At 40.3% G+C, this 18,240-nt stretch overlaps 1 protein-coding gene across 3 annotated transcripts in view; it reads left to right on the top strand.

Annotated features, from left to right (window-relative positions):
• The window catches only part of fkbp1b (FKBP prolyl isomerase 1B), a 249,948-nt gene that overhangs the window by 207,987 nt on the left and 23,721 nt on the right, over nucleotides 1-18,240 (top strand). The window contains exons 1-2 of one of the 3 annotated variants that reach the window (XM_020518874.2): nucleotides 12,985-13,214; nucleotides 13,815-13,862. In XM_020518874.2, the coding sequence (XP_020374463.1) occupies nucleotides 13,178-13,214; nucleotides 13,815-13,862 (85 nt within the window). In that variant the 5' untranslated portion in view covers nucleotides 12,985-13,177. Of the gene's footprint in view, nucleotides 1-12,984; nucleotides 13,215-13,433; nucleotides 13,576-13,814; nucleotides 13,863-18,240 lie in introns of those variants that run through there. The other 2 variants (XM_020518889.2, XM_020518895.2) reach the window with 2 other exon arrangements.

The following is an 18,240-nucleotide window of genomic DNA, read 5'->3' as shown; positions in this document are numbered from 1 at the left end:
CCATGTATAACTCCCCTGATCATCTTTGAAGTAGTGCCATGGTGTTTTGTACATCCACCTCAGCAGGTAGAATAAAGCCTTCGTTTAATTTCTCATCTGAAAGATGGCACCTCCAACAGTGTAATACTCCCACATACTGCACAGGAGTGTCAGCCTTAATTTTCTCCTCAAACCCTTATTTATGTCCCAAGTCTCCTTAGATTAGTTGCTATATCAATTTTTTTTATTAACATGCTATGATTCCTGAATGTTGTTTATGTTACCACATTCTGGAGGAGCAACAGTGCTATCACAAAAAGAAAAATGTTTCAGATTTTGAAATACAGCAGTACTGTTATCTTGTTTATCTTTAAAGATTTACTGTTGCTTATTTCAGAAAAATCAAAACTAAAAGATGACTAACTGTACAATGTTGCAGATCACTGGCTACTCTGCAGACATGCCCAGTGTCATCGTGACAGCCTTGGTGTCATTCTTTGCTTTATAATGCTTATGTTAATTGTCTTGGACCATTTCATCATGTTGGAGGCATTAAATAAATGTGTTGTTGTAGATTTGCAAAATTCAATTGAGATGTTAATATGTTCCATATTAATTCCAAATCTAAAACATTTTTCTCTTTGTAATAGTTCAGACTCCATAAATCATTAAGATACACCACCAGTTTCTCTGGTGCTGTTTGGAATTTAAGTTTCCATGAATACCCACTGATGGTGCTCGTAGCCCAGCAGTTGAAAATAACGATTGTGATTAAAGGACGAAATCATTTTCGTAGCTCAACCAAACTGTTCTGAGTGTTGGAGATGAGACTGAACCAACTGCAGTTTCCTTAAGCTCAGTGTTTCTAGCAAAGGAGGGTGGGAGGCTGCATTCCTGATTGAACAATTTATCAGCCATCTGCCTGGGCACTACCTTGTGAAGCAGAGAAACACTTTGAGCCAAATTTTTGTGCAGCCTTCCTAACTCTGCAGCTCTTCAGAAATGGCAGTTGAAATTTGGACACAGAAGTTCTGTCCACATTTCTGACAGGTCTAATTTTTGCCATCAGTGGAAAGGGGATAGTTTGTGATACACAGGAGTGTATTCAGAACTCAACAGGGCCATTCGAACTCAACTCTCAGTTCAAACAGACCCCACCTTGGTTGATGCAAGCTTTCTTACCAACAGTGTCTGATGAAATAAGCATCAATGTCATTTTCAGGCAGCTATAATCTGTACAACTATCATTATCTGAAGGTATTTTTTAAATGACCCACTATTTAATCTTCAAAAAAAAGGCTGAGGCTGTCAGTGAGAGTTTAAAAAAAATCTACTCGACTGCTTTGAATGAAGGACAGAGGTTAGAAAATGTAACAACTGTTTGGGCAATTACGATAGAACTCTTTCTTGTCATTTCTTCAGGGGCTATTATGATACCTTTGTGGCAGGTCAACCAGGCATTTATAACGATATGTCGGGCCATAGGGTGGGTGAGGTCATTAGAGCCTTTAAGACTTAGGGTTTGGTTGGCCTAGCAGCTTCTAAAACAAGTGGAACAAAGACCCAAGGAACAGGTCATGTGTTTTGGCGAGTTAGGAAAGTTCCTGACTAAAATGCTGTGCCTCATTCGCCAAGATCCAGTCCATAAGTCAAAAAGCTGCCCATCCATTTCAAAACCACAGCTTTGCAAACAATTCATCTGAATCGGCAGGAAGACTTTGTATTGCAATGGATCAGGAGGTTCATTCCTGTTTGTGAAATACTAAATTACATACATTGTGGCTGAGCTGAAATTGGGTAGTTTAACTTCCTGTGACGTTGGTATCACATTATTGTTGACTGGAAACTTTATCAATTGTGTGGCCAACGTGAAACATTGCTCTGTTAAGCACTGGAACCACATGACACTTGGGAACCAATTTATTGCTAAAGATCACCACTAAAGATAATATCCCAAAAATCCTGGCAATCACATCCTGTTAGTAGATAAATCATTAGGTTGTGCTGAAGGGGATTAATAGAATATTTCTTACTTGTGGTAGATGTATATTTGTTAAGAAGAATGGAAGTAACCCTATTAAAAATATTGTGAGTCAAGGAAGGCTGAACTATAGCTCACTCAAAATGAGTCATTTGTATCCTTTATCTAGACTGTAAAATGTCACACAGTACACACTTAGAAATATATGCATTGTTACTCCTACTCAAAGCAGGAGTTCATGATTCAGCTCATAAGATAACAATCAGAACTGTAATTTCACTCCCTACGTCAGTATGCCGTTGCCTAACAACTTTCCTAATGAGCTAGAAATAAAGAAAAATAATGAACGAACATTTCCTCAATTACATGGTCACAAAATCATATGAGCAGAAAACTAAAGTACCAATTTGTACTGCCAGCCAAAAACGCAATCTTAAATTTGCCCTTCCAAGCTAAATAACTATTAATAAGGCTTTTATGATCACTGCAATACCAGAACTTTTTTATCGTTGTTTAAAATATAATTTATGGCAAGGTTCCACAATCCAGCACCTCTAATAGGAAACAACACTTGCAGATTGGATCACAGGAAATATCTTGTCGGCAAAACTCCATTTGGGAAAACACAAATATCATGTTAGATACTGTTACATTCTATTTCTGTTTATTAGTGTATTCTAAGAATGTTTTGACCTTACATATATTTCTTAATATATTTTGATGTGCATTTCTCTACTATCTCCACTCTCTATAACTGGTCAACCCATTACTAATTATAAATGTCTATCTCCTCCTTAAATTTGATCAATGTCCCAGCGTCTGCTACACTCTGGGGTACTGAATTCCACAGATTCATGACCCTTTTAGAGAAGTAATTCTACTCATCTCTGTTTTAAATCTGCTACTTCTTATCCTAAAACTATGACCTCTCATCTAGATTGTCCCGCATAAGGAAACATCTTTTCTATGGATAGTTCTCCTGTAACGTGATAGTTGCATTCTTGTGTGACCTCGCGCTATAGAAAAATTGTGTTATAGGGAAATCGCTATGGAAAATCACTATATCATACAGCAGAAACTTCGCATTATCCAAACAGTGTCCACTATTCATCAATTACATTACTGCCAATTTGCATTAATGAAACACACATTACAGCAGAACTGCCTGTACGTCCACTTCGTCAATCCCCTTTTGCAGCTTACATACCTCAATTAGATCTCCTCTCATTCTTCCAAGCTCCAGAGAATATCGGCCTCAACTGCTCAATCTCTCTTCATAAGAAAAACAGAATGGACAGACAATGGGAATATCACTGAAAAAGACATTTTGATGAAGATTTTTGTCTTGCACTCATCAGGACAGTTTTACAAGAATACCAATTCAAAGGAAAACCAACATTTTACTCCATGAGAGGAAATTGCTGATTATCTAGCAAGTGGATTCTGATTGGTAAAGGGATTACCATGGAGAATGCACCAATTAATATTGTTAATTAGATGGGCTAATGGGCTGAGAAGTGGTGGATAGAGTTTAATTTAGATAAATACAAGGTGTTGCATTTTGGTAAGGCAAACCAGGGCAGGACTTGCACAATTAATGGTAGGCCCTGGGGAATGTTGTCAAACTGAGGGACCTAGGGGTTCAGGTACATAATTCCTTGAAAGTGGTGCTGCATGTGGTTGTGAAGAAGGTTTTTGGCACGCTTGCCTTCATTGGTCAGAGCATTGAGTGTAGAGTTGGGATGTCACGATGCGGCTGCAAAGACATTGGTAAGGCCACTTTTAAAATACTGCATTTAATTCTGTTTGCCCTGCTATAGGAGGGATGTTGTTAAACTAGAAAGGATACAGAAAAAATAATTACAAGGATGTTGTCAGGACTGGAGGGTTTGAGTTATAAGGAGAGGCTGGATAGGTTGGGACGTTTTTCCCTGGGGCATCAAAGGATGAAAGGTGACCAGCTGGAGGTTTATAAAATCATGGGGAGCATAGATAAAGTGAACCGCCAAGTTCTTTTCCCCAGGGTAAGGGAGTCAAAACTAGAGGCCATAGAATTAAGGTAAGAGAGGAAAGATTTAAGAGGGAGTAGAGGGGCAACTTTTTCATGTAGTGGATGGTATATGTATGGAATAAAATCCCAGAGGAGGTGATAGAGGCGTTATAATTACAACATTTAAAAAATATTTGGATAGGTACATGAATAGGAAAGGTTAAGAGGGATATGGACCAAATGTAGGCAAATGAAACTAGTCAAGTTTGGGATACATGGTCGGCGTAGACAAATCGGACTAAAGAATCTGTTTCTGTTCTGTATGAGTCTACATGTTTTATAGTTAACTTCCAAGCTTTGTTTAAATTTTAAACCAGATAGATTAATTCTAATTAGTCAGGGCATTGCCCTGAAAAATGAACTAGTTTTTAACTCTTTTGTTGAGTTAAAACCGGTCTACTGTGTGCGTGTTTTTTTCTGTTTTCAAAAACCGGGTTCTGTGTATTTAATAACAACAATAAATCAATAACATAACCTAAATATTTAATGGAAGATTTAAAAAATTCACATTTGCCTTGCATTACTCATAGGCCATAATCTTCAAGTCTCTGCAGCCTAAATTATTGGCGATAACACAGTGTGGAGCTGGAGGAACACAGCAGGCCAGGCAGCATCAGAGGAGCAGGAAAGCTGATGTTTCGGGTCTGGACCCTTCTTCAGAAATGGGGGAGGAGAAGGGGGCTCTGAAATAAATAGAGAGGTGGGGGGCGGTGATAGCAGGTAGATAGTGGAGCGGATAGGTGGGAGAGAAGACGGACAGGTCAATGAGGCGGGGATGAAGCTTGTAAAGGTGAGTGTAGGTAGGCAGTGGTGGGGATTGGTCAGTGAGGTGGGAGGAGCGGATAGGTGAGAGAGAAGACGGACAGTTCAATGAGGCAGGGATGAGAGGGTCGCTGTTCTTGAGATGAGGTCGGGGGTGGAGAGATTTTGATTTTGATTCACCTGGACCATCTCTGATACCTCTCTCTCCTTCCTGGACCTCTGTCTCCATCTCCGGTGACCACCTGGAAACTGATATCTATTTCAAGCCCACTGACTCCCACAGCTATCTGGACTACACCACCTCTCACCTACCTTCCTGCAAAAATACAATCCCCTACTCTCAATTCCTCCGCCTCCACCACATCTGCTCCCAAGATGAGGCGTTCCGCTCCCGAACATCCCAGATGTCCTCGTATTTCAGGGACTGCAACTTCCCCTCCCTCAGTGGTCGAAAACGCCCTTGACCGCATCTCTTGTGATTCCCGCACCTCAGCCCTCACACACCCTCCCCGCAATAAAAACAAAGACAGAATTCCCCTTGTCCTCACGTATCACCGCATTAACCTCCGTATTCAACGGATCATTCTCCACCACTTCTGTCACCTGCAATCTGACCCCACTATGAACGATATATTTCCCTCCCCACCTTTATCTGCCTTCGAGAGGGATCGCTCTCTCCGCAACTCCCTCATCCGCTCCACACTCCCCACTAGCCCTCCCATTCCTGGCACCTTTCCCTGCAACCGCAGGAGGTGCTATTACCTGCCCCTACACCACCTCCCTCGCCTCCATCCCAGGCCCCAAAAACACCTTCCACATCAAACAGATATTCATCTGCACATCTGCTAATGTAGTCTATTGATCCGCTGTTCCCGATGTGGCCCCCTGTGCATCGGTGAGACCAAGCGGGGGCTCGGAGACTGCTTTGTGGAGCACCTACGCTCGGTTCGCGACAAACGACAACACCTCCCAGTCGCAAACCACTTCAGCTCCCCCTCCCACTCCCTGGACGATATGTCCATCCTGGGCCTCCTCCAGTGCTACAACGATGCCACCCGGAAACTGGAGGAACAGCACCTCATATTCCGCCTTGGAAGTCTACAACCCAATGGTCTCAATGTGGACTTTACTAGCTTCAAAATCTCCCCACCCCCAACCTCATCCCAAGACCAGCCCCCCCATCCCTGCCTCATTGACCTGTCCATCTTCTCTCCCACCTACCCGCTTCTCCGACCTCACTGTCCAATCCCCACCACCACCTAGCTACATTCACCTTTACTAACTTCATCCCCGCTTCCTTGACCTGTCCGTCTTTTCTCCCACCTATCCGCTCCACTATCTACCTGCTTTAACCGCTCCCCCCCCCGCTACTATTTCAGAGCCCCCTTCCCCTCCCCCATTTCTGAAGAAGGGTCCCGACCCGAAACGTCAGCTTTCCTGCTCCTCTGACGCTGCCTGGCCTGCTGTCTTCCAGCTCCTCACTGTGTTATGAGATTCCAGCATTGGCAGTTCTTGCTATCGCTAAATTGTGGAGATGTTCTTTCTCATTTCTCTCCATGACCAAAAAATATTGTCTGGGTAACACTGGACTCCTTCTAATCCAATTAAAATCTGACCATGGCACGTTGGAATAACACACATGCAGATGTGATTGGGTCTCTTGTATTCGATAGTCCTTTGTGTTGCAATTATAAAGTATTTCTGGGATTCAGGATCAACATTCACCTAGAGGTAGCCTTGGCTAAGGTCAATTTCACTGAAAAGCTGATCTGCAGCTCATTCAGCAAATAGGTCATCAATTAAAGACAAAGGATACAGCTCAGTACATAGTACTGAATTAATAGTGACCTAAAATCACCGCTGCTGGGTACTGATCCATCTTTCTTCATCACTGATTTGACTTGATTTATTTATTGTCACATGTACTTAAGTACAGTGAAAAGCTTTTGTTTTCGAGCAATACGGGCAAATTATAGTAAGTAAGGACCTACAGATCATGGTATGATATGCATGACCCAGTCACTCATATTTACTCGTTCCAGGACTCCCATCTTAACCAGCGTCTCGAATTCCGCTTCACCCTTTGATCTGAATGCATTAGGACTGAACCTGTCTTGCCTGAATCTCATCATTGATTTTCATTGACAGATCTTTTCCATGCTTCCCAGATCCCTCTTGAAAACAACGGCATGTTTCTTTAGAATCTGTGATAGCTCAGTTTCGGAATCTGACAAAGAATGTACCAATTGAGTTTGATCTTCTCCAACCACATTCTTCTCAATAAAGTGGGAAAAAGTAAGGACAAATCTTCAGACTAACTGTAATAACTGATCATTCATATTGATACAATCCTTAAAGATAGTACTTCACCTGTCAACATTTTGAGGTTTTAGCGCAATATGACTCAACTGCTTCTGATAAACACACATTCAAGTATCAATGAAACCACCACTCCAGTGACCCAGTATCAGTTGTTGTTATCAACAATGGCCAATATGTTTAAAACAACTCTTCTCTGGATAGAGTGTTTGGGCTTTTCTCATGCCTTTTTTGTACCATGTAGATTTACTTTCTACTCATCTGTTTCTGTACTTTTACTGTATGTTGTTCATGCTTCTTCCTCAAACACGTCCATTTAATGTGCCCTTTTCTTCCACAGTTTCCGCATTTTGCTTCCTTATACCAGCAATTTGCTGCTGTGTGTCCTGTTTTTCCACACCAATGGCACTTTTAAGTCTGCGTTGGTGCTCATCTCTCGGCTCCCATTTTATGAACTCTCATACTGATCTTAGTTGTTGAGCTTCCTTCTCGGCTAGTTCCATTGAGACTGTAATTTTCAGTGTTTTCTTTGAGTCTAGATTCCTTTCTGTCAGTAATCTGTTATGGATTGCTTCACAACTTAAACCACACACTAGTCTGTCTCTGATAAGATCATTTAAGTTGTCTCTGAATTCACAAAATTCTACTAACTACTTTAAAATTGTTACACATGGGGAGATAGATTGTGTTTGTGACCTCTGAACCTTTCGGCAATCACTAATGGTTTTCGTGAAAAATGGTTCTGTAAGTTTCCTACTGTTTCTTCAAAAGCTTTGAGACCCGGCTTAATACATACACAACAATGCACGATGGAGTATGTGGGAGGATCACTGCCCATTATAGAAAAGGACATTTTGTTTGTAATTTATATGAATGATTTACATGAGAATATAGAAAACATGGTTTGTAAATTTGCGGAAGACACCAAGATTAGTGGTATAGTGGACTGCATAAAAGGTTATCTAAGAATACAAAGAGATCATGATCAGTTGGGTCAGTGGGCTGAAGAGTGACAAATGGAGTTTAATTTGGATAAATGTAAGATATTTATATTTTGATAAAACAAACAAAGACAAGACTTATCAAATTAAAAGTCGGGCCTTCGGCAGTGTTGTAGAACAGAGAGATCCAGAGGTTCAGGTACTAATTCTTTGAAGTTTGCATCACATATAGATAAGGTGGTTAAGGCATTAAGCATGCTTGCCTTCATTGCTCAGACCTTTGAATATAGGATTTGGGATGCTGAGATTGTACAGGACATTGGTGAGGCCTCTTTTGGAGTATTGTGTCCAGTTCCGGTCACCCTGTTGTAGGGGGGATATTATTAAAATGGAGAGGGTTCAGAAGAGATTTACCAGGATCTTGCTGGGAATGGAGGGTTTGAGTTATAAGGAGACACTGGATAGGCTGGGACTTTTTTCACTGGAGCATAGGAGGTTGAGAGGTGACCTTGTAGAGGTTTATGAAATAATGAGGGATATAAATAAGATGAATGGCAGATGTCTTTTCCCTAGGGTGGAGGATTTCAAAACTAGGGGACATATTTTTAAGGTGAGAGAAAAAAATATTTAAAGAAGATGTGAGAGGCAATTTTTTTACGCAGAGTGATTTGTGTGTGGAATGAACTTCGAGTAAGTGGTGCATGCGGGTACAGTTGCAACATTCAAAAGACATTTAGGTAAGTGCGTGAATAGGAAATGTTTGTAAGGATATGGGCCAGATGCAGGCATGTGGGACTAGTTTAGTTTGGGATTATGGTCAGCACGGACTGGTTGGACCGAAGGGTCGGTGTCTGTCTCTGACACATACCTTCCTAAATACAAAAACCTGTAGGTCAGAAATGGTGTAAGATATCACCGAAACTCCAGCTCTGTTTTGTATCATGTCAACATTTTTTTGTGCTTGTCCACATTTATGAGTAAAATTATTTAAGGAAGAAAGATGTTACAAAACGTTTATATATTTCTGGCTTCTTGTTTAGAATAGACAAATGCAAAATAATGAAACAGAAACACAACAACTATCTTAGCTATAGAAAGGTAAGTAAGGCATGCATAAAGATATGTAATTTTACAACATAGCAACGAGTAAGTCATTCAACCTTTGAAATATGTTGAACCTTTTAACTTGATCTGGCCAGTCTGTATCTCAAATCTATTTTCTAAATGGATTGGTTGCAATTTTAAGATTGCGCCCTCTTGGGTCTGCATTCTCCCGCCTGAAGAAATAGTTTATCATTTTCAACCTATTGATTTGACTTCTTTATTTTAAATGCATTGTTTAGATCATCCCCCAAATTTCTAAACTCAAAGGATTTTAGGCCAAGTCACTGAAAATGGTCAACACACTTTAGTCCTTTATCCATGGCATCCTTGTGTTCTATTTAAAGCACAGATAAATAAATGAAAAGGCAAATGACCGGACTGGCTGTTGCCATGAGAAATGGATGCACTAGGAACTCCAAGCCATCATGAGAAGGGCAAAGAGGCAGGAACTGAATCCAGTGCTGTTGGCACCAACCTGATCTGGACTGTTTGGGCAGCCATCACTTGTGGCTTTGCTCAAGTTGTGACAGACAGGAGAGCTCTACTCTTCCCTCACTCTGGAAGAAGAGCTGAAAGAGAAGAAGAAACAGACCAAGCAGGCATGGCTGGGGCTGGGGCTGGGTCTGGCCATGGATGCTAGCAGCATCAAACACTGTATCCTCACAAAATCAAGTCTCTCAGCTCTATTGGTGGTAATTCTGTGCCATTGTGTGAGCAACTGAATTTAAATCTCCCCTTTTAGATAACTTTTTCACATTGCAGTCATCACTACAAATGGCTCCTCAATTTATTTTTGACATTTATGTAGAGATCCCAGCCTTAATGTTGCCTATGCTTTTAACTTGAAAATTGTCAATTGTTGCTCAGGAAGTCTTGTAGCATAATGGGTAGCATCCCTGCTTCTGAGCCAGAAACTCGGTACTTGATGGCCAAGAAGGTGCATTCATAAAATGGCCAAACAGGTTGAATATTAACTAGTAAATCCTTCCAAAGACAGGCTGCAAGAGTGGGAGAAATTCCCAGTCATCCATATGATGATGGACGGAATGCTGAAGACTTTAATATCCATATCGCCAGACTACAATTTGTACAGGAATGTGTATAATGCTACATAATTTGAGACTCCTTGTCCAGGGAGCAGGGGATGCAGTTGGTCAGACAAACAGTGCGGATCAGGTTGATATCAACATTACTGGGTTCAGTCCCTGTTGGCTTGGTTCTGAGGAAGGGTCAGTGGACCCAAAACATTAACTCTGATTTTTCTTCACAGATCCTGCCAAACCTGCTGAGCTTTTCCAGCTACTTCAGCTTTTGTTCCTGATTTACAGCATCCACAATTCTCTGTTTTTATTAAGCTCAAAAAATGAGCTACTTCCTCATCTAGAATTATCACAAAATGTAGTGGTGTTGTATATGAGTTTCCATTGATTGAAGCATGGTTTGTTTGCAAGTTGAATTTTGATACGTATTTGCATTACAAGATTCCCAGTTGTTTCTATTACTGATAAGCCACCTCATCCCCCTTCTTAGTGCTTTATAGCAGTTATCTTTTTACAGCATTACTAGTCAAGAAAAGAATTTGATTTCGTTGAAGTACTTATTGGCTTCTTCTATCTATTTACTAGATCCCTTGTTACCTTTTCATTTTGTTATTAAAGTATCCTGTTAACAAAGAATCACCGTCAACAAGAAAATAACCCATATTATGCAAAGAGGTCGTTGCATAGTAACAAGCTAGGCAGTTCAATAATCTCATTCAGAAGATGGTACTTCCACCAATGCACTCTTCCTTTACTACAGTACCGAAAAGTTATACGAAATTATGCAATCATATCCTAAAGTGGGGTTTGAACTCGTTTAGGAGTTTGGGTGACTGTATGACACTGCTAACTAAATGTAAGCTACGAATCCATCTGGCTAGCTAAGAATCAAAATGAGACTAATTAAATATTCAGTTGATGAATTAAAAAAGAACAAAATAAAGTGTCTTTGGGCCTACAACCTCAACGATTGCATGTATAATTTAACCTTCCGTGCATTGCTGGTAAATAACTAAAAGAAAAAGAAGTACGTGTGATTCTTAATAATTGTTAGTGCCTTACGTCCTTAGCTACAGATAGGTGACAGATGTTTGCTAAGTATATATGAATTTCCCTGCATTTGCAAGCATATCCAAAACATTTAATACTAAATTAGGTCATGTAGTCAAAAGCATGTGACAGCAGCTAGTCAGAAATTGCTGTTGGACAATGTAGAGTATCTGACTGGGGTAATATTTTTTATACAATGAGGTGCTGTGTTTTACATAGGATAATCATGATATCCTGATAAAGCCACAGATCCCTCAGCCCAATGTGAATAATACCACAGGTGATTCGGGAATAATTAGCTAGGCGCAGAAATATATTGAACTAATTATTAGACACAGTTATGGAAATTGAGCTTTTTGTAAAGCAGAAATGAAAGAGGCCCTCGGGGGGGGGGGGGTGGAAAATCTTTAGATATAAACAAAAAAGGAAAATATGGTGTATGTTAGAGATTGAAAAAGCACAATGTACTGGAGAAACTCAGCAGGACTGGCAAAATCTCAGAGAGAAACGGTGTCAAGGTTATGAGTCCTGTATGACTCACCTTTGAAAATCAGTACTATTTTCCCATATCTTGGGTGCCTTCTCTTGACAAAGGCCTAGAAATTCATCATTGCCTCCAGTGTGATCGTTGCTGATTGACTGAAGAAGAATATTTGAAAACTAGGAACTCAAACCTGAGACTAACATTATGGTTTACCAGGTAGCAGTGATTCCCATGTTTTTACATGGTTCAGAGCCTTGGACAACTGCCAGCAGGTACCTTCATACGCTGAAGCACCACCAATCTGTGCATATCAAACACCCACAAAGAGTAATAGAATAATGGCTAGATAATGTGATGTTAATTTTAGGATAAACATTGGTTTATTAGAGATACTGGGATAGCTTAATTCCTGGAAGTGGGATTTTAAATTAGAACACTGCAACCCCATGACAAATGGTATCACTTTGAAATATCATTATGTCCCATGGTATCTTGAAACAGTATGATGCAAAGTTCTCAAGCTGGGAACATTCCATAAATTTTCAATAACATAGGAGTAGCAGGAGGCCATTCAGCCCCTTGAGTCTGTTGCAACATTCAATGAGATAATGGCTGGTCTGTGACCTAACTTCACTTACCTGCCTTTGGCCTGTCTTTGAAATGGCATAGTCTCAGAACAAAAAGGTGCCAATTGAAGACTGAGGTGAGGAGAAATTTCTTCTTTCAGGACATGGAAAGCCTTTTGAACTCCTGCCACAGAGAGCTGTGGAGGCAAAGTCCTTTTGTATATTTAAGGCTGACATGGTTTGTTGATCGGCAGGGGACTCAAAGGTTACAGGAAAATACAAGAAAGTGAATCTAAGATTGTTGGATCAGCTATGTAGTATGAGGCTGGAGGTGGGGATTCACGCCCTACCTGCTCCAGAGGTGTGTAATAACATCTCTGAACAGGTTGATTAGAAGAAAAATGAATCTATTGAATGGCAGAGCAAGCTCGAGGCCGAACGGCCTACTCTTGTTCCTATTTCTTTTAGTTTATTATCCCGATAATAAGACACCCTCCTCGTTTCAGACCCAAGCTGCTGGTGCCAAGGACAGCCCGTTCCCCGGAACTAGCAGTAGCTGTAGCAGCATGGCAACTTACAGGGGCGGGGACCTTGCTGCTGATTGGCTGGCAGTACGTTTCACCGTTACAATGGGGTGGGGACTTTGGTGGTGGTTGGGCGGGCGTACGTATCACCGTTAAAAAGGGGGGGGGGGGGCGGGTGATTGACGGGCGCTGCGGAGGTCACGTGCTCATGTCCAGGCTGGTGCGTGGCCGTAGCGGCGCTGGGTGTGCGGGCAAAGGACTGTTACCGCTGCAGGCTGTACTGGGAAGCGTGGCAATTTCCTCCGCGAAAGAGATATAGACACTATATATATATTACACACACATTATAACAGGCTTGAGAGCATTGTTGTTTAAGAATGGGCGTTGAAATCGAGACAATATCGCCAGGAGACGGTAATTGTGCCATCCCAAAAGCTCTTTATTGTGTTTTTAACTGGGTTTTGCATTGCAGGAAGCTGCCTTGTCGTGGTAGTCTAGACAAATTTGGTAGCAATGCAGTGTGTGTGGATTTTTAAATGGCATTTGCTGACAGCTGCGTAAAGACTAGTACTGTACTATAAAGGAGCGATAAGGACTGTATGATTTCACTCTGTCTGGCTTTTCGTTAGTAGTATTGTTGCTGCTGTTGGTATCCGTGCTAAGGGGAAATGATTAGGCGGGTTCGTATTTTCAACAAAGCGTGTTCCTGAAAAAGGCATTTGAACTTTAGTTCCGGCAGCAGAAATCAAATCTTCCAAAGGCATAAAGCCTGAAGGTAAGCACTCGTTACGAAAGTCATGAAATGTAAAGCCGTGGAGCCAGTCGAAAAAGCAACCTAACATTTTAGCAACTAATTGGACACGCCATTTTTTTTTCTGAAAGTTAACGTGGTTTTGTGCTATAACCTTAAAACCACTATAACATCTAGTTGGGCAATCTATAGCAAAGAATTGCGACATACCTTACAGAAACGCAAAAATGTCAAAGGTACTAATTTCATATCTTCTTTTTCAGGCAGGACATTTCCAAAAAAGGGCCAGACATGTGTTGTTCACTATATAGGTAACGTATACTATGTTTCATATGAATCATACGTTCAGAAAGAATGTCACCAGTGGGTGGTAATGGCAGTTTTCTGAAGGTAGTGACTATGATGGGGTTTTTAAGCCTGTTGTGAATAGTAAGGCCTGGTCTTGAATTTGCAGTCAAACCCACACACAGCTATTGATTTTTGACCATAACACATGGCAAAACTGCTGAGAGGTGGGTAGATGCTTTCCCTGTGAGGAAGGAAAAATTGCTCTCAGCTGTTTTTATACTTCTTGACTACTGATTTTAGTATTGCTGGCTGTGTACCAAGGGCAGTTCACTCATTCACCCAGAGATAGTGCCTAACAAGAGGTGATGCAACAAAGGAGAAACGTTTTAAAGAAAAGGGAATCTTATTAAATGTATCATCTGATATGTGATTAGTAAACTATTAATGCCTCAGTCATTTTTCGAGTAACTGTCTTCTGTATAATTTTTATTTTGAATAACTGCATCTCCAATGGTGAAAGCAGAGCTCAGTGTTGCAAGTAAAATAAATTGCCAAGTGGTGTGATCTCTTTAAAAGATTTTAATCTGTGAGCACCGACAAACTAAGTACTGTTGCTTTTTGCAAACTAATTTTGCAATAACCTAAAATATCTAACAAAATAGTTGATAGAATAAATAAATATACGAGAACATGTAAAATTGAATTGATTACTTCCTGTCATTCAACAAAATGTAATTCAATGTTGAAGGCATTTATAATGCATTACTTTCAGAGCAGGGATGTGATTGATGACTAAGTGACTATTATATAATTGTTTCATGTACCTGGTAGGATGTTATACTAGCTTATGTAACATGAAGTTTTTCCACATCGGCTTAAATATGTTTACTATTGAAATCTTCCAAACATACTTTTAGCACTCTGCTTCTCGGATGTAAAGTACTCAAAATCTTGCTTTCTTTTCACTTTGGAAAAGTAAACTTACCAGGTAAGTTACTGCTTTCTCACTAACTTTAAAACTTATAATTGGTTTTCTGCCTGGCTCACATTTTCTTTACACTCACACTTTCTTCATTTGGTTTTTGCCTTTTGATCTTAAATTTTTAAAGACTTCAGTGAAAAGTGTCTTCCAGTGGTCAAATTCCACTCTCCTGACCACTTTTTTAAATAGAAAATTGGAGGTAGATAAAAAGACAATAGTCTTTTCTGTAAAATGTCAGAAGAATCTCCTAGGATCTGATGTTATGCCAGTGTTTGACTAATTATAAGAAATCTCAAATCTGCTTCAAGATGACAGCATATGATTGGTGATTTGCCCCGAGTTGTTTCTCTGAGGGAGTTTTGGTAATAGTTTACCTTAAGGCAGGTCTGACTTACGCTAATAAAAGCAAAGTATGGCAGATGCTGGAGATCAGAATTAAAAATAAAGTGCTGGACGTGCTCAGCAGGTCTGGCATCATCTCTCTCCACAGATAATACCAGACCTACTGAGTTTCTCCGGCACTTTTGCTTTTTGTTCTGACATACCATAGCCTGGTTTTGTGGGACCTGTGTGGGATTGGTAGCAGATGTTTGCAGTCCTGCAAGCCAACAGTTACTAGGTCCAAGTTACTATGTTCCTATTACATTCTGTAATTTTAGATGGTTAAAATCTAGTTGTGCTGCTTTGCACTTGTGAGCCTTGCTACCCCCAAGTTCGCCTCCAAGCCAGTCACCATTCTGACTCAGAAATAAAGTTCTGGCGCTCCCTCCGTAATGGCATTGAGGGTCTACATACAGCACATGGACTGCAGTGGTTCATTAAGACAGCTCACGACCAGCATTCCCTCTAATTTTCTTTCCAGCTCTGTAGGCAGCAGTGACCTCAGACTAGAAATCCCCAGAACTTATTATAGTTTGGTTCTATACGGCTACATTGGTCAGGTTGCAATTATTACTTTCCTCCTTTTTGCAATGCTGTCAATCTTTTTAATCAAAAAGTAGTGCTGAAATTTTACTGGTTATAGTCCTTGCTGCTGTGTGTAATCTCCTAATGAGGGTAGAATTAGTTTTAGTTCTGTCATCATGTCTCCATTGAATATTAACTGTTTGTGACTGAGAGACTCAGTTGAAGTTTTGCTGCAATAAATCAGGACTTTGGGGTGTTGGCTGATGGGGTGAGAAAGAGAGCATCTGTATTGCTTAGCAATAATTGTTGATCTGTTATATAACTCTGATTTTTCGACTTGGAAAAAAGGAAGTCACCCCCCCACCCCCATTATGTATCATTAAACTATTCGTGTGTTGTTTCTTTAGCATTCTTAAAGTCTGCTCAGTGGTTCTAGATATGTTGCTCTCTGGTCCTTCTGAAACCATTTCTCTATGGCTAACTTAGTGTTTCAATGGAGAATGATGTGGTAGTGAATATGAGATCAGAAATGTTTCCATATGAATATGCTGAACCTTTTGGTAGTCAGTCTTGGCCAGAAAAGCAGTGGAAACCCTGTGGTTATCTTCAATTACTGAGAACATTATCTGCCCTTTTACCGAAATGAGTTGTCATCCTGAAGGTAAACTGTCAGCGGCAGCAAAGGCACACACTTGCTTTTGACTCCTGTGTGTGTGTTTTCTATCACAACAATTGGCTTCTCCATTGGCCAGCTGAATACACTGACCAATGCCGTGTGACATCTTGCTTGCAGTGTAATATAATGTGAGCAATCTGACCATCACACTGGCTGGACTCAGTATCTTTTATCTGAATCCAGGAACCTTTGGAGAATTCAAAAAACGGAAACCAGTGTTTTCATCATACACTGGTCCTGCTTTGTAAAGCATTGTGCACTTGGCTTATTGACACACAATACCCTGCACTATGTAGAGGACTGTTTGGAAGTTCTCCCTGAAATCAAGTTTTTAGTACAAGTCTTTTAGCCGCAGTGCCAAGAGGTAAGAAAATTCAACCAGCTATTTCATCATTGATGTTTATTTAATGACATTTGCTTAAAATGTGTGTGCAGATCAGGCTTTGCTGTCTTTTTGTCTGTGTTTTGGTTGTAAGGACTGGTATGATTATGGAATTGTGGCTGACTGTGTAGCACCAGCTTCAGAAAGTGAGCAAAGTCATACCAGTCAAAATAATTAATACTTTGCTCATTTTATTTCTCTTGATTATTTGTCACAGGGTTTAGTGTGAATATTCCTTGGTTCAAGTTTAGGATGTGTTCACAGACTTTCAAAAACAGCAAGATGTAATTGTTTTAATGTTTAAAGTCATGATTGCTGAATACTAATAATGTAGTCTTAATCAGGAGGGCAAACAGATGACCAGGTTTCAGATTTTATCCAAAACTATTCCTGACCAGTAACAATAAAGGAATAACAGTCTTGCACCTGAGCTGTGTTCTACATCTCTTCCAGTGTTATGTTCAACATCTAAAATCTTCCATTTTTGAATTAGAATTTTTGAAAGTTAACCTGGCCTAATGAGTTTTCACATGCCTTTAATTTAAAGAAAATATTTTGTCCTGTTTTATTTTTCTGGTTTGTTTTTTATATTCCAACATTTGCCATATTGTTTTCATGGGTTTCTTTTATGCTAACTTCATGGTGTTTTAATTAACTTCCTTTTTACATTTTTCTTTGTCATATTTTACTTCCATTTGTTTCATTTCTTCTTTTTCTGTTTTTAATTTGGTTGCTGTCAATTTTTTTTTCCCCCTAATGTTGTCTGCTACCAGATGAGTCATTCTCTGGACCAAAATTCTAAAACTCCCGCCCGCATCACGGGTCTACCTTCATAATGGGGCTGTCGCAGTTTGTTATGGCAGCTCACCACTGCCGTCTCCGAAGTGATTAGACATGGACAATAAATGCACCCTTTTATCGGCACTATCCACATCTGATAACTGATTTTTCTGGTTGCATTTAGTTTATTCTAGGAGGTAAGTGGCTGAACATTAGTATTGAAAAATGTGCATTGAAGGATGTTATGAATAGCAGCCTTTTATAGGTTGCATGTTTTGGAGCACTCGCTTCACGTGCTTTTTCGGGACTTTTTATTTTGTTACAAGCTAATGTTATTCAATGGCCAAAGTTTTCTAAAATGCAATAAGTTGATACCATAAGACACAGGCGCAGAAATTAGACCATTCCGCCCATTGAGACTGCTCTGCCATTCAATCATGACCGATAAGTTTCTCAACCCCATTCTCCTGCTTTCTTCCCGTAACCCTTGATCCCCTCGACAATCAAAAACCTACCTATCTCCATCTTAAATATACTCAATGACTAGGCCTCCACAGCCTTCTGTGGCTGTGAATTCCATAGATTCACCACTCTTTGGCTGAAGAAGTTTCTCCTTATCTCCGTTCTAAAAGGTCTTCCCTTTACCATAAGGCTGTGCCCTCGGGTCCTAGCCTC

This window comes from Rhincodon typus, chromosome 5, assembly GCF_021869965.1.
Source record: "Rhincodon typus isolate 14 chromosome 5, sRhiTyp1.1, whole genome shotgun sequence".
In the NCBI taxonomy this organism is placed as follows: Eukaryota; Metazoa; Chordata; class Chondrichthyes; order Orectolobiformes; family Rhincodontidae; genus Rhincodon; species Rhincodon typus.
Note: the sequence above shows the minus strand (reverse complement) of the source record. Positions and strands in the feature narration are given on the sequence as shown.